The following is a 13,834-nucleotide window of genomic DNA, read 5'->3' as shown; positions in this document are numbered from 1 at the left end:
GGTAATGGATGGAAACAAAAGGTGATTACCGAAGACTGGAAGAAGATCAGCTAATTAATATCTACACACATACACACACACACAAGTCTCAAGTAATCATTCGCAGTTTCCTTCTCAGATTTCATTATGGCAAAACCACTGCTTGTCATTGTTTCTAGAGGCGTTTTGTAGTCTTGTGTGTTAGTGCTCACTTCTCTGGGAGGCAGAATATTCCTTTAATCAATAGACTTTCAGGAATGTACCATTTTGATTTAGCTCATAAAAGCAGTATGTTAGCAAGATCTACAAATGTTTCCTGTGGAATGAAAATCCAGAGGTACTCGTCAGCAGTAAGAACGAGTCAGTAACATCAGATCCCACGTTTGACATCTGGTTCCTTGTATAAAACCTGGAGTTTGGGTTTATGTCATGTAATGTCCCTTGTCTCTTGCTCCCTATCCCTCCTTGTTCCAATAATTTAGAAAAGCCAGGGTCTCCCTGAAGCACTTGTCTGCATGTGCATTGAATGCTGAAGCACTGGAAACTGAAGAATTTTAGCTTCAGCAGTTCTCAGGTTTTCATGGCTCCCCCACATCCCCCTTTTGTATTCCCTTCCCCATGCATGCTGTTGTAGAATGACTACTGCAATTGACCTGCACAGGCAGTTGAGCACTGTAACTTGGTAGGTGCTGAAGGTAGACTGTCCCGTTCTGACATGCCATTGCAGAAAGAAAAGAGGAAACAACCCCAAGAAAGAAAAAACACAAACCCACAACCAAACAAAACCTCCAATCAACCAACCATAAACCCCAGAAACACTTTGCTTTCTGTTCTCTGGAAAATAGAATTGCTTATTATTTGGGGGGGGACAACAGAGGGGTGAGAGTATAACTCTCCTCTCTGTGGTAGGCAGCAGAACTCTGAACCTAGTCATCAACATGTGCCTGCTTTAGTTGACCAGGCTGACTCCTGCCAGACCCAACAACTCCTGTGTGAGCAATTTCCATCACAGGATCCTCCCGCACCCTGTTCCATGATGCAGGCTCGCCCATGGGCAGCAGATGCTGCAGTGTGTAACATTGCTTTTGTAGTAGGCAAAACATGCAAAGCTGTCAGATGATGCTGTGTGCTGTACCAGTGACACTGGGTCCTGAACCCACAGCCTGGTTGTGCCTGCCTCTTACAGGACCAGGTGAAGTCTTCTGGATCAGGTCATCCCTCTGTGCAAGGGCAGGTATGCAGGCTGTTCCGAACTCCATCCAACCAGCCTAAAGCTGGACTCATCTGTGTTTAATGCAGAGGTGGTTGGGACAGCAGTCATCTTAGCAGCCCCCAGTGAACTTGTCAGTCACATCTCAAGCCATCCAAACCTCCCTTCATCACCTCTCAGCAGTATCTCCACAAGGAAGCCTTTACGTAGTTCTTCCACCATGCAAAGAAACAGGAGAGGCTTTGCCAGATCATCTGATCTGACACTTGACCATGTTATCAGACAGACTCCATCCTTAAATTCATGGCTGATGAAGGAAAGGTGTACAGCTGATTCCCAAGCAAGTTTTATGCTTTAGACACATGCAGTCTATGTGAGCCAACCTTGTCTGAAAGCCCCCTTGAATGGCTGGCTAAAACTGGCTGTGATGTGCCTGTTTCTAAACCTCCCAGAGCATGTTGGCTCTGCTTGCCGGGCACTCAGCATCAGTCATTAACCAAGCTTTGTCTTTCTTCAGCTCACAGATCGAATGTTTAAAGGCTGCAGAACCAAGTACAACCTGCTCAGCAATGTCTAGCCCCAATAAATAGGTCTGATCAATAGAGAAGCTTACCCAGGACAGATCAATGCAGCCGAGCAGAACAGCTACTCACTTTCCTACTGTAATAGTTTTTCCTCTGAGATCACCCTGACTGTGACTGAAGCTTTCTTTTCTGAAGCCAACAGGCACAGTTCTCTCACCAAACACTGAATTTAGAGAGGCTGCTCTCACCACCATCACAAGACTATAGGAAGTCTGCCTTTCTTTTCCTTTATTTTTCTGATACTACTAGTGGATCAAAACTTAAAACCTATGAAAGCCTGTTTCCACCTTCATCTGTCAGTGAAGACCTGGTTTTGGTAGCAGTTGTAGAGTAACAGAATGGTTTGAGTTGGAAAGACCATCTAGTGCACCCCCGTACCACCCGCAGGGACACCTTCCACTAGACTTGCTCAAAACCTTGTCCAACCTGGCCTTGAACACTGCCATGGATGGGGCAGCCACAGCTTCTCTGGGCAATCTGTGCCAGCACCTCATCACCACCATAAAAATTGTCTTCCATATATCCAGTCTAAATCTGTGCTCTTTCAGTTTAAAACAAGTGTTCCTTATTCTCACTACAGACTCTGGTAAAATGTCTCTCTGTCATCATGAGGAACGGGCTAGGTCTGGATTGCAAGCTCTTGTCTACTTCCCAGTAGTCCAGTACTCTTTTCCAGAAGTTAAAATCTAAGGTTTGGTCTAATATTGTATTTATATTTTGTCTACCTCAAGAAATTACCCTGCCAGTGCTTTTTCTTAGTCAGTGACTTTCAGGGTTGCAGCTTTCCTGCTCATTTTGGATGCCAGGCATGCGTGTGCATTTTGTTGTTACTGGTTTTATTCTACACAGAACGGACCGTTTCAGAAAGTTAATTTCTTCATGTCTTTACCTTAGCTATCCCCAAGCCCCAAAGCATCCCTGTTGTTTACGAGTGGGGTCCTATATGGGCCCTGTAATCTGTGGTGTGAAAGCTGCCACTGCTGGAGGTGACAGGCAGCATGACTGTTTAAACTGACAAGCACTTGACAGGTAATAAATGATTACTGACCTGCAGCCGGAGCTCACTGATGTATTGCTTGTAACACATCTTTCTACTTGCTTCTCTCAGCATCCCTGGAGATTATGGGAGCCACTTAGAATAACAATGGTAAGTGGAATTTGAGAACAGAGGGTGCATCTCATCTGTGTCCATAGCGCTTGGTGCAAACTCCAGTAAGATGGAAACAGCAATGCCTGCAATGAACGTACAGCCTGCCATGTACCTCTGGGTGCTTGCTATGCTGAATCCCTTCACCTCTGCAATGTAAGCGTCACCAAAATCCCCTAGGGAATCTTGCCAGGATCATGTCCTGTTGAGAATCGCAAGTGACCAGAAAAGGTCACGTGCCTCTAGAACTAGAACTAGACATGTATCTGCATCTTTACACATCTACACAACCATGAAAAAAAAAAGTCCAAACCAGCATAGATTTTAGCTAGAAAGTATTTCAGATCCCACGCTCAGCAGCCACCACTTCCAAGGCTGTGGGCAGCAGCAGGTACAAGTCATCTTGGAGTCATCAAGTAGCTGTTGCCAGTTGAGCCAAACAGTTCCCATGCACTCCTAACCAGGTGGGCATCACAGCTGCCTCTCACCTCAGAGATATGTCATGCAGTGAAAATCCAGTCATTGCTTTACCGAAGCTTTTATGTGTACCTGATAGCCTGATGCTTTACCAGAGCACTGGGTTTGCTTTGGGAGCAACAGTTTCTTGCCTGCCCATTTAGGTTTCAGGAATACCAGAGAAAAAGTGCTCTGGAATATGCTCCTGCTGCCTGTTCTGGGCTATCTTTCCTCTGGGATCTCCAAATTAAGCTAGGAGCAGACCACGGACTGGATGAACAGTAGCTGCCTGCTCCTACTGACCACCTTTCCTGTAAACACACAGCATGTGGCTGTCTAAACGTATATAAACAGAATAAAAGCTGTCTGCACCACATTCATCCAACAAGTTGCTTGTGTTGGGAGAAGCTTATGTTCAACGTTACACAAGTGTGAGTGGTTACTCCTGAGATGCCTCTCCTAAGTGACAGTATTTTCCTGTAGTAATACAGGAAGGTGGTTTTCATTACATTATGGCCTGACCTTTGCTCAGATCTTTACACCACCTGAGTATTAAATACTCTTCTAAGTGCCACACGGAAATTAATATGTGACAAACATATTTGATTTTTCTCTGCATGGTTACGTGAAGAACTAGCAGTACTATACATATCCTCACTGATCTGCCTTCTCCATGAGAGCAGAATCTTGCTGCCATGATTGATTTATAACCTCCTGACACAGCTCATGAGGGAGCCAACTAGTTAAGGCACCCCACTGGACGTGTTGTTGAGAACAGAGGACTTGTGGGTGATGTGATGGTTAGACGGCATAGCAATCATGAAATTATAAGGGAGTTCAATTACTGGAGAATTACGAAGGGGGGTCAGCAGAGGGAAGACTTTGGCCTGAGTCCGTTGGGAGACAGTCCTGAAGGGCACATGAGTCCAGGAAAGCTGGACATTCTTCAAGTGGGAAATCTCAAAGGCACAGGAGCAGGCCGTCCCCCTGTGCTGAAAGATGAGCCGTAAGGGAAGAAGAGGGGCCTGGCTGAACAGAGAGCTTTGGCTGGAACTCAGGAATAAAAGGCGAGTTTATGACCTTTGGAAGAAGGGGCAGGCCACTTGGGAGGACTACGGAGTTGTCATGAGGTTATGCAGGGAGAAAATTAGCAACTCCAAAGCCCAAGTAAAACTTCATCTGGCTACTGCTGTAAAAGACAACAAAAAGTGTTTCTGTAAGTACATGAGCAACAAAAGATGGGCTGAGGAGAATCTCCATCCTTTACTGAATGCAGGGGGAAACGTAGTTAAAAGGGATGAGGAAAAGGCTGAGATACTTAATGCCACTGTTGCCTCAGTCTTGCGGGAAGACGAGGGCAGGATGCAGAATGAAGCCCCCATAATCCAAGGGGAAATGGTTAATGACCTGCTACAGCACTTCAACACACACAAGGCTATGGGGCCAGATGGGATCCACCCAAGAGGGAGCTGGCAGAAGTGCTCACTGAGCCCCTTTCGCTCATTTATCAGCAAACCTGGCTAATGGAAGGTCCCAGTTGACTGGAGGTTAGCTAATGTGGCACCCATCTACAAGAAGAGTCAGAAGGAGGATCCAGGGAACTAGAGACCTGTCAGCCTGACCTTGGTGCTGGGGAAGGTTAAGGACCAGACCTTCTTGCGTGCCATCACATGGCACATGCAAGACAAACAGGTGTTTAGGCCCAGTCAGCAGGGGTTTATGAAATGCAGATCTTGCTTGACTGTCCTCAAGCCCCACCTTAGGGGGCCTATAAGGATACAGGGAGGCTATAAGGTTGCTGGGGAGAAACTCTTCATTAGGGACTGTAGTGATAGGACAGGGGGTAACAGGTTAGAACAAGCAACAGGGGAAGTTTAAATTGCATATAAAGAGGAAGTTCTTCAAGGGTGGTGAGGCACTGAAATGGGTGTCTCAGGGAAGTTGTGAATGCTCATTCCATGAGTGTTCAAGGCCAGGTTGGACAGAGCCTTGGGTGACATGGCTTAGTGTGAGGTGTCCCTGCCCCTGGCAGGGCAGTTGGAACTAGCTGATTTTAAGGTCCTTTCCAACCCTAACTATTCCATGATTCTACGACCTGATCTCCTCCTGTGACAAAGGTGACCAGCTTAGTGGATGAGAGAAGGCTGTGGATGTTGCCTACCTAGACTTGAGTAAAGCCTTTGACACGATTTACCATAGCATTCTCCTGGAGAAACTGGCTGCTCATGGCTTGGATGGATGCATTCTTCACAGGATAAAAAGATGGACACCTTACCGCTCCCTACCACTACCTGAAAGGAGGTTGTAGTGAGGGGGGTGTCAGTCTCTTTTCCCGAGTAAGAAGTGGTAGGGCAAGAGGCAACAGCCTCAAGTTGCACCAGGGGAGGTATAGATTGGATATTGAGAAAAATTTCTTCACCAAGAGGGTTGTCAAGCACTGGAACAGGCTGCTCAGGGCAGTGGTGGAGTCACCATCCCTGGAGGGATTTAGAAGAGGTGTAGATGTGGTGCCTAGGGACACAGTGCTGGACTTGGCAGTGTTAAGTAAATGGTTGGACTCAATGATCTTAAAAGTCTTTTCTAACCTAAATGAGTCTATGATTCTCTGTTATCATGAAGTCTCCTTCTTAGAAATATGCAGCTGCAACCAGAGTCCTTCTGTATTCTTGGTATAGCAGCACTGTGTATAAGCACAGAGTTAGTATGGTTAACCAAGATCAAACCAGTAATGAAAAAGGAAGCAATTTCACATAACTGGGGGTTTTATCCCTAACTATTTTACAGATGTAGAGATAAAATTAACAAAGCAGTTCTGCTTGTTGGGCTGTCAGCTTTAATGTAACCTTTCTGATTAAACAAAATTAGACAGCAATTAAACAGTGATCAAATTAGTCTTTATTGGTTCATCATTTATAACATCTGTAAGGAAACTGCCTGGAATTGTAAGGGTTGGATCTTTTATCCCACAGCGCCATTAAACAAAACTAACAGCAAAAAGCGACAGGCTTATTGCATGGATATTGACATACACAGCAGAGGGAGAGAACATTCTGACACAAGCCCTTAACAAAGGGTACTGTAATTTTGTTTAACCAAAATTTGTATTTAAGAACAAATATGGTTTTCTGCAAAACTCTTATGCTGCCACATGCAACCCCCCCGTCACTTAAATACATCCTGTTTGGGTACTTTTAAGTGTTTCCAGCGCCTCACAATTACTTTGTATTTTTCACTTTCAGTTTTGTTAGATACTTTTTTTAAGACTACCCGCATAACTATGGCAGTTTCTGTTTCTTTATCTTCACCTACTATGAGATCCAGCGTATCCCCAGTTTTCACCTGGAAACAGAAAAAGATGACTGATTATCAACATTTCCTGGGAAAACAAATCCCTACAGCCTATGTCCAACTGTAACTCTGTTCCTTTCTATGTAATATTCTTATCTCCCAGAGCAGGAGGCAGGCAAGGCAACATCAGACATGCTACAAATCCTCCAGCTACGAAATTCTAGGAAATCCATGGCAATAAGCAATTTAATGTCTCATGCCCTTCTCTGCCAAAAGCTTTACCCTTCCTGTTCTATTGGCTGACACCTAACTGTGAAAAAGGTGCCATGTAGTAGTTGGGGGGTTTTCCTGAAGGGTACTTCCTGCCAATCTTTTTGTATCAACACAAACCAGCAAAATGCAATGTTCTCCCTCCTGCCTTTAAAAGAGCATGAAGTGTTTCAGAGTGCTTGCCAACTGCCTATGTTCTTTTCAAACATCATACAAGCAGTATGCCTCTCAAAAACTAGTCTTTAGAGAACCAGGAACTAAAACTTACGACCCTTTGATGACAGTAACCACCATATGGGACCACCCTCACATACAGGGTGGGTCAAAGTCTGTCATCATTCTGGCAAGCTCTGTCATTAAAGAGTATGGCTTGCAACCCTTCCAGCTCTTCTCTCAAATGTGTTCCTGTGTGATCTGCTACAAATACAACAACCTCACCTGAGCTCCCCCCGTTTCAATCCCTACCATCAAACTTTCTCTTTAATTGTATGCCTGCTCCACCAGTATCTCAGATTCAATCTTCTGACTCCATGAGCCTCACATCAGTATCATCACTTCCTTCAGCAACTTAGAAAGTTCTGTCCTTGCTGCCATCTGTCTTCTCCTGACTTTCAGCCTTAGATTTTACTCTCTAGTAACACAAGTCTCCTGCCTGCCTTAGGGAGTAACACCTTACCCAGAGAATCATAGTCACACACACACAAGGCTGGAAGTGGTGTTAGCAATGCTATTCATTCGCCTTTGCAGAGCAATTTAGAGGGAGAAGAGGTCATGCCTTAGTTATTTTCTTGTACTGTATAAAAAGATTAAATTGTAAAAAGTCTTACAGTTCTACTTTTCTTCCATAGTTTTTCTCCATTCAGCCTGAGTTCATTACTGTAGAATGCATCTTCTACTTTACTGAAGAAAAACAAGGTTTTATTGCATTTACAGTGTGCAATTGTTTCTTTGCAGATACACAAGAACACCATTCACGTGCAAGGCACATTGCCACAGCTCTCATTTGCGCATAAAGGATACCTTTATTTAAGGTCGGGACAGACCTGAACTAGAAGTAAAAAAGTCTTTCATAGATATTAAATGAAATAATACGAGTATAGTTGCTCTGTGCAAGAAATGAAAAGCTGTTTTTACAGACCTGTCTCCTGAATATCCAATGAATAATATCTCCTTTCCTGCACCAGCCAGGTTAATAATTTGTAACTCATCAAGTTATACTAACATTCTGTTTTAAAAGCACTGCAATATAAGGCTTCTGTAGGTTGCACTAAATCAAACACTGGGATATATTTACAGACTGCACTCTGATATATTTACTAGTATGTTAGGCTTATACTCACCATCACCTATTTCGACAGCCATTAAGTAGTGTATTATTTTAATCCCTCAATCTCACATTAGATCTTTTTGTATTACTTAGTACCGTATTTTGTGGTTTCTTCTTTTTAAATAAATAGCAACTGATAGAAAATGCCTCCTCAGCAATCTTAGAAATCCTGCAGCCACCAAAAAGCAGAAAGCAGGCTGTTTCAAGGGAGGCAAGGTAAAACCCACAAGAACACCCATCCATCCAAAACATTTTTAGACAGTCAAAATAGCTATGCAAAAAAACCAACAACCCAACCAGCAAACAATGTTCCCCTCATCTCCCAATATTTAGTTATTCCAACAGTAAAAGAATATCAAGCCTCAAATTTCAGATGCATGACACCTTTATCATGAGCAGGTTATTTCTGCATACTTACTTTCTTGCAATGTCTAGGCCAGCTTTCATGACCACATCATATCGAAGAGACTGCACCACTCTTTCAAGATCCTTGTAATCTTTTACTACATTGGGGTCATTTTCAAATTCATCCTCCAAATCGCTTTCCTCTTCATCCTCTTCTTCCTCTTCTTCCTCTTCTTCTTGCACAGTCTGCCTGCTCCTTTTAGAGCTTTTGCTACTTTTATTCCGCAGAGGAAGTACAGAGGTATACTCTGGAGAAAGTCTTAGTGCAGAGAGTTTTAATGAGGAAAAGCTGGGACATCTTCTGTAGTTTACTGTGCTTGCTTGACAGCTACAGAACATGCTTCTCCTCCAAGAGGGATACAGTTTATTAGAAGAGAATTTCTCCCACAGTCCAAACCAGACATTTAGCTTTCTAAAAGTAGTGATGGGGAGTCTGAAGCCAGTCATAGCATACCCTAAAATAAAACAAACATTCGTGAGCAAAAATGAGCAACTGCTTTGTCTGTTGGATGGATTTCTCCAGGTACAACATGATACTTAAAACCAAAAGATTATAATCTAGTTCCCGGCAGAGCAATCAATGCATCACCTAAAAGCGCAAGGCTATACCAACTTTATGGTCTGCCTCTCTCACACACCACCCACCATTACAAAGAGATAAAACATCAGATGAAAAGCAAACACCAATAATCTGGAATAATCTGTTCATGATTCCTTTTCTGGTGTTTAATATCAACTGTCCAAACTCATTTGTGGCATTTTTCTCCCCACACCTGAAATACAATTAACAAAAGCATACGTCATAAAAAGCATATTAAAAACATTCATCATGACTCATCGTCAATAAAAACAACCTGCTCAATACTACACACAAACCCAGAAAAGTCAAACGCTGCTTAACTTTAGATTCTGCTTGGCCCACAGTAGTCCTGCATGGCAGAACACTGTAAAGCATCCTACCCTGTTTCTCCAAATTTAGCATCGTGGTAGAGTTCTAGAGAAACAACGCTGCTCTGTGTACTTCAATAGGGCTGACACCAGCAACAGCAGTCTCGCATGCTCCCCAGCATGGAGAGCCATCTCTAACAGGGACAAGCAGGAGAAACAACAAAAAAACACACCCCAGATGTGTTTCAACACTGTTAGGAATTAATTTCCAGTCCTTCCTAGCTCGGTGGAGCGCTGCCTTTTATTACAACTTGCATGTGTGGGAACACGTGTTTCTTCCTGAGACTGGAGCTTGTTTTCCCCACACCCAAGAGAACTCTGCTGAGATCTTTACGAGGTGGTTTTCGTGGCTGAGAAAAAGCCCTGATCAATGAGGGCAATTAATAGCCAAATAAAAAGAACCACACCTCCCTTGGCTTTCCTGTATTTAAATGCATGAACTTACAACACATGACATAAAGTTTACTGTGGGTCAATCCTCACTTAACACTTGCGCCTCTCCTCCTTTTGGGGACAAACTCGTAGAACAGTTATTTGAACGTGTAACTAAGTATTATTGCTTATTTATACTGCTCATTCCTACTTCGCTCCCCGCTGACCGACTGGTACAACCGGCCGCCGAGACAGTCCCTGCCAGTAAGGCCGCCAGCCGCCCCACACGCGGAGGGCGTCCTCTCACCCTCGTGAAACCTGAACGCGGGCAGCGACCAGCCTTGTTGCCGGGGGAGGACACAAGTCCGAACGCTGCCCGGGGCTGGAAGCCTGCTCAAAAACACGCAGCCGAGACAACGACAGCATTCACGGCGTGCGGTGCGGGCCCACAGACACCCCCCAACCCCTCCTGCGTGGACGGTGTCTGACCCTCTATAGCGGGCCCGCCGCTGCTCGGGGTCCCCAAGGAGCCCGGCTGTCCTGGCCGCCGCTTCGCCGCAGGCCGCGGCGCGTAAGCCTGCCCTTCACACCGGACCCCGTGCCCCAGACCCGCCACCTTGGGGCCGGGAGTGGGTGGAGGGGCGCGAGGAGAGAGGGGAGGCCCGGGGCGCAGCGGGCCACGGCCTAGGCGCGGTTACCTGGGTCCTCCAGGCGCCTCGGGCCCGGGCCTGCCGCTGCCGTCCCCACGCCGACGCTCGCTAGGCCGGAGGCGGGGCCGCCTCAGCCGGGGCCCGGCGCCCTCTGCCGGAGCTGGAGCCCGGAGGAGCGGCTGCAGGCAAGGGGGTCCTGTACCCCGGAACAGAAACTCCCCGGGAGGTGCCAGCCTCTGCCTCCCACCTCCCGTCCGCCGGTCCCCTGCCCCACGGAGGTCCGCCCGAGCTGTTTCTCCATTGTTATTTTGCAACGCACGGTGGTTTGGAGGTGGGGGGAGGCAGAACGCGGGTTTGCCTGCCTGGGTGTCTCGGTAGCAGCTTCCCCCCCAGCCCAAGAGAGATTGCCGGTGAGCCCCGCTAGGCAGGACTCTTCCTCTGTCCCTCCCCACCGGTGCTGCTCTCCTAATAGCACAGTGAAAGAACCCTGAGTAATGACATTAATACTTTTCACACCGTTTGGATTTTACACACCTCTGGTCTTCCCTTTGTAATACCTTCGGCCCCTCAGGCTCTGTCCACACGCCCAAACCAGAAAGCAGTGAAAATCTCTCATTAGGGAGATGACTCCTAGTTTCCTGACCACAGACTAATAGGAAAGGCTTGGCCACTGTGACAGTCTAATACAAATCCCATTGCGGCCTGTGTTTTCCCTGTCCTTTGTTACTTTCCTTCATATTATGTCCCCTGCTTTCACTCCACACCCCCATTACATGGTGGTAATCCATAATCCCTCCTCTTTGGAGCTCAGAAACCAGGACAGGTCCATTCCTCCCCTTCCTGCCTCATCCCAGCTTTCTCCATGCCGTGCACCAACCACCTCTTGGTGCTTTGGGATGCCCTGGTTGCTCAGCATTTGGTGAATTCTCTGTGTCCCTATAAACCAGCAACAAAATGCAATCCCATCAGATTGGCAGCATCTTGCCCTGGTATAAATGGTTGTACAGGTTTGGTGTAATTTTAGCAGATGGAAGACCTCCTCAGCTTTAAAGTTCTGCTTCAAAATGCCTGTTACCTATCACCTCACCTTAGAGACCCATCCTCCCTTGGAAAATTATCAGCAAATATGGTGAGTCATATAACTGTAGAGATACTGCTGTACAGCAGCTCTGCAATTAGCATGGGCAGTATAAGTGGCTGCTTAATTTTACGCTTCTATAAACTTGGTCATAAAACGTTTGATTGAGAGGTTCTTATGTCAGGGATATTTTGTAATGGAGCAGTTCCTTGGCAGAGCTATTTCCCTGCCTTAGAAACCTCTCTGGAAAGGAAGATCCCCACATCTTTATGTAGTTTGAATGCTCCAGTGCCCAGTTCTGTGATATCTGATCAATGTCGGTGGGAATATAGCTGTTAGCTTTATAGCACTTTTCCCCCCATAACTCTTGAAATAGACATATCCTGACTGAGGCTGGTAAGAGAAACTTTCTTGCATTTCTAGTGGCATGCAGTGAGTCAGCATAGAAATGAATGTCTGAACAGAGGGGATTCCCTGTGCAGAAATATTGTCTCCTCTGGGAGAGGAGGAACCCCGCACCCAAATCCCAATAAACCCTCCTCAAGCCTAGCTCTGCATACACCCCATTCTTTTCAGAGCCTTTAGAATTTGATTTGCCTCATGTGGGATTAAAATCTTGCTGTTAACTTTGCAAAGAATGAAGATAACTTACAGTAAATAAAGATGTAAGTATTAGAGTCTTTCTAGGTTAGTCTTATAATATACATCTTTATTGCCTCCCATCTCAAAAGACAAGGTAAAGAACATGCCTGAAGTCCCTCTGTCTTTTATATTCATCGAATATGATGACCTAGTGGTATTTTACGAAACCAGAAAGTAATCCATACATCAGAGTAAGAAGGGCCACAAAAGCCCTTGTCTTTAAGGTTTGTACTCCACTTGTGTGAGGTCCTGGCAGCTTCCAACCTGGGTCATTAAGGGCATTTGTTAATTCCAAAAAAAAAGGCAAATTTTAAGTATTATTATATAGATTATTATGCAGTATTAATTACTCTTGATTTATTTATATTAAACTGTAATTATAACCAAAGCGTTGCGACGGGGTGAAGACCAGTCTGAAAATCTCTTCCCGTACTTTGCCATTAGATGGCAGTGCTGAGTTCCCTTTGCACGCAGCCCCCAGGTCAGACTGCGCTCTGAGGCTTTGCTGGCACAGGCTAGTCAACACAGAGGTCTCACAGTGGTGTTCTTTAAGCTGCTTTCAGGCGATTTGAAGCTTTATTTTATTTTATTTTTATTTTTATTTAATTTTATTTTATTATTTTATTTTATTTCATTTTATTATTTTATTTTATTTCATTTTATTATTTTATTTCATGTCATTTTATTTCATTTTATTTTATTTCAAATCATATGATGCCTCAGCAACATACAATGAAAAATTTTGAGCTTTGTAAGAAGCAGTAATCAGTCACACCTGGCAGGTTAGTGGTGGTCTATGCATCCTTTTGAAGTTTGGGTGAGAAATTAGTCTGACGAAGATGTATTCTTCTTCCCATGGCTATTCTCATAAAACTGCTTCATTACTATTTTTTTTTTTTCAGTGGAATCATCTCCTGTCTAGGAAGGGTAATTCCTCACTTGTTTATGGTTTTCATTTTGTGTATTTCAATATACTCCCTATGACATTCACCTACATGGAGATTTGTCTTTTAGTTTTGATAGCTCAGAGAAAAAAATCATAATAGCTTTTTACTTGTATGTGGGAATCTGTAATTGTAAGTTCCCTCCCCACTGCCTAGGGTTTTTTGTTACCTTTATTTTGCTGCAAGGTAGGTCAAGTGACAGTGGATCTGCTGACACTCATTCAATGTCAAAATAAAGCCATGTTGCCATTCTAGCCCTGTGAGTAGCTCTGACTAACGTTCTGCAATGCACATCTCACCAGATTACTTGTCACTGCAGATTTAACTTCGGCATTAGCTCATTGGAACCACATACCTTTTAAATGACACTGCTTATTTCAAGGTGTACTGAGAAGGTTCAATGCATATTTATGCAGCCTGGGAAAACAGAGTGTCCCTGTGTCAGCATCACCTTTAAGTTTGTCCATATGAAGCTGAATAATGAGCCAAAGCTCCCTGACTGCTAATTCACCTCTTCCAGGGTCACACATATTG

At 44.7% G+C, this 13,834-nt stretch overlaps 1 protein-coding gene across 1 annotated transcript; it reads right to left on the bottom strand.

The window, feature by feature from the left end:
• Window positions 1-6,248: 6,248 nt before the first annotated feature.
• MTRES1 (mitochondrial transcription rescue factor 1) lies at window positions 6,249-10,774 on the bottom strand. The gene is made up of 4 exons (XM_061366756.1): window positions 10,685-10,774; window positions 8,680-9,121; window positions 7,762-7,834; window positions 6,249-6,715 (listed from the first exon to the last, which is right to left on the bottom strand). Exons 2-4 carry the CDS (start codon window positions 9,111-9,113, stop codon window positions 6,539-6,541), a joined length of 684 nt encoding a protein of 227 aa, XP_061222740.1. The 5' UTR covers window positions 9,114-9,121; window positions 10,685-10,774; the 3' UTR covers window positions 6,249-6,538.
• Window positions 10,775-13,834: the final 3,060 nt, after the last annotated feature.

Source organism: Neopsephotus bourkii, unplaced genomic scaffold (genome assembly GCF_033783945.1).
Source record: "Neopsephotus bourkii isolate Nb327-2 ecotype Australia unplaced genomic scaffold, CSIRO-AGI_Nbou_v1 NB_1358, whole genome shotgun sequence".
Classification (NCBI taxonomy): domain Eukaryota; kingdom Metazoa; phylum Chordata; class Aves; order Psittaciformes; family Psittacidae; genus Neopsephotus; species Neopsephotus bourkii.
The sequence above is the reverse complement of the archived record's forward strand: the minus strand, read 5'-3'. Positions and strand labels throughout refer to the sequence as shown.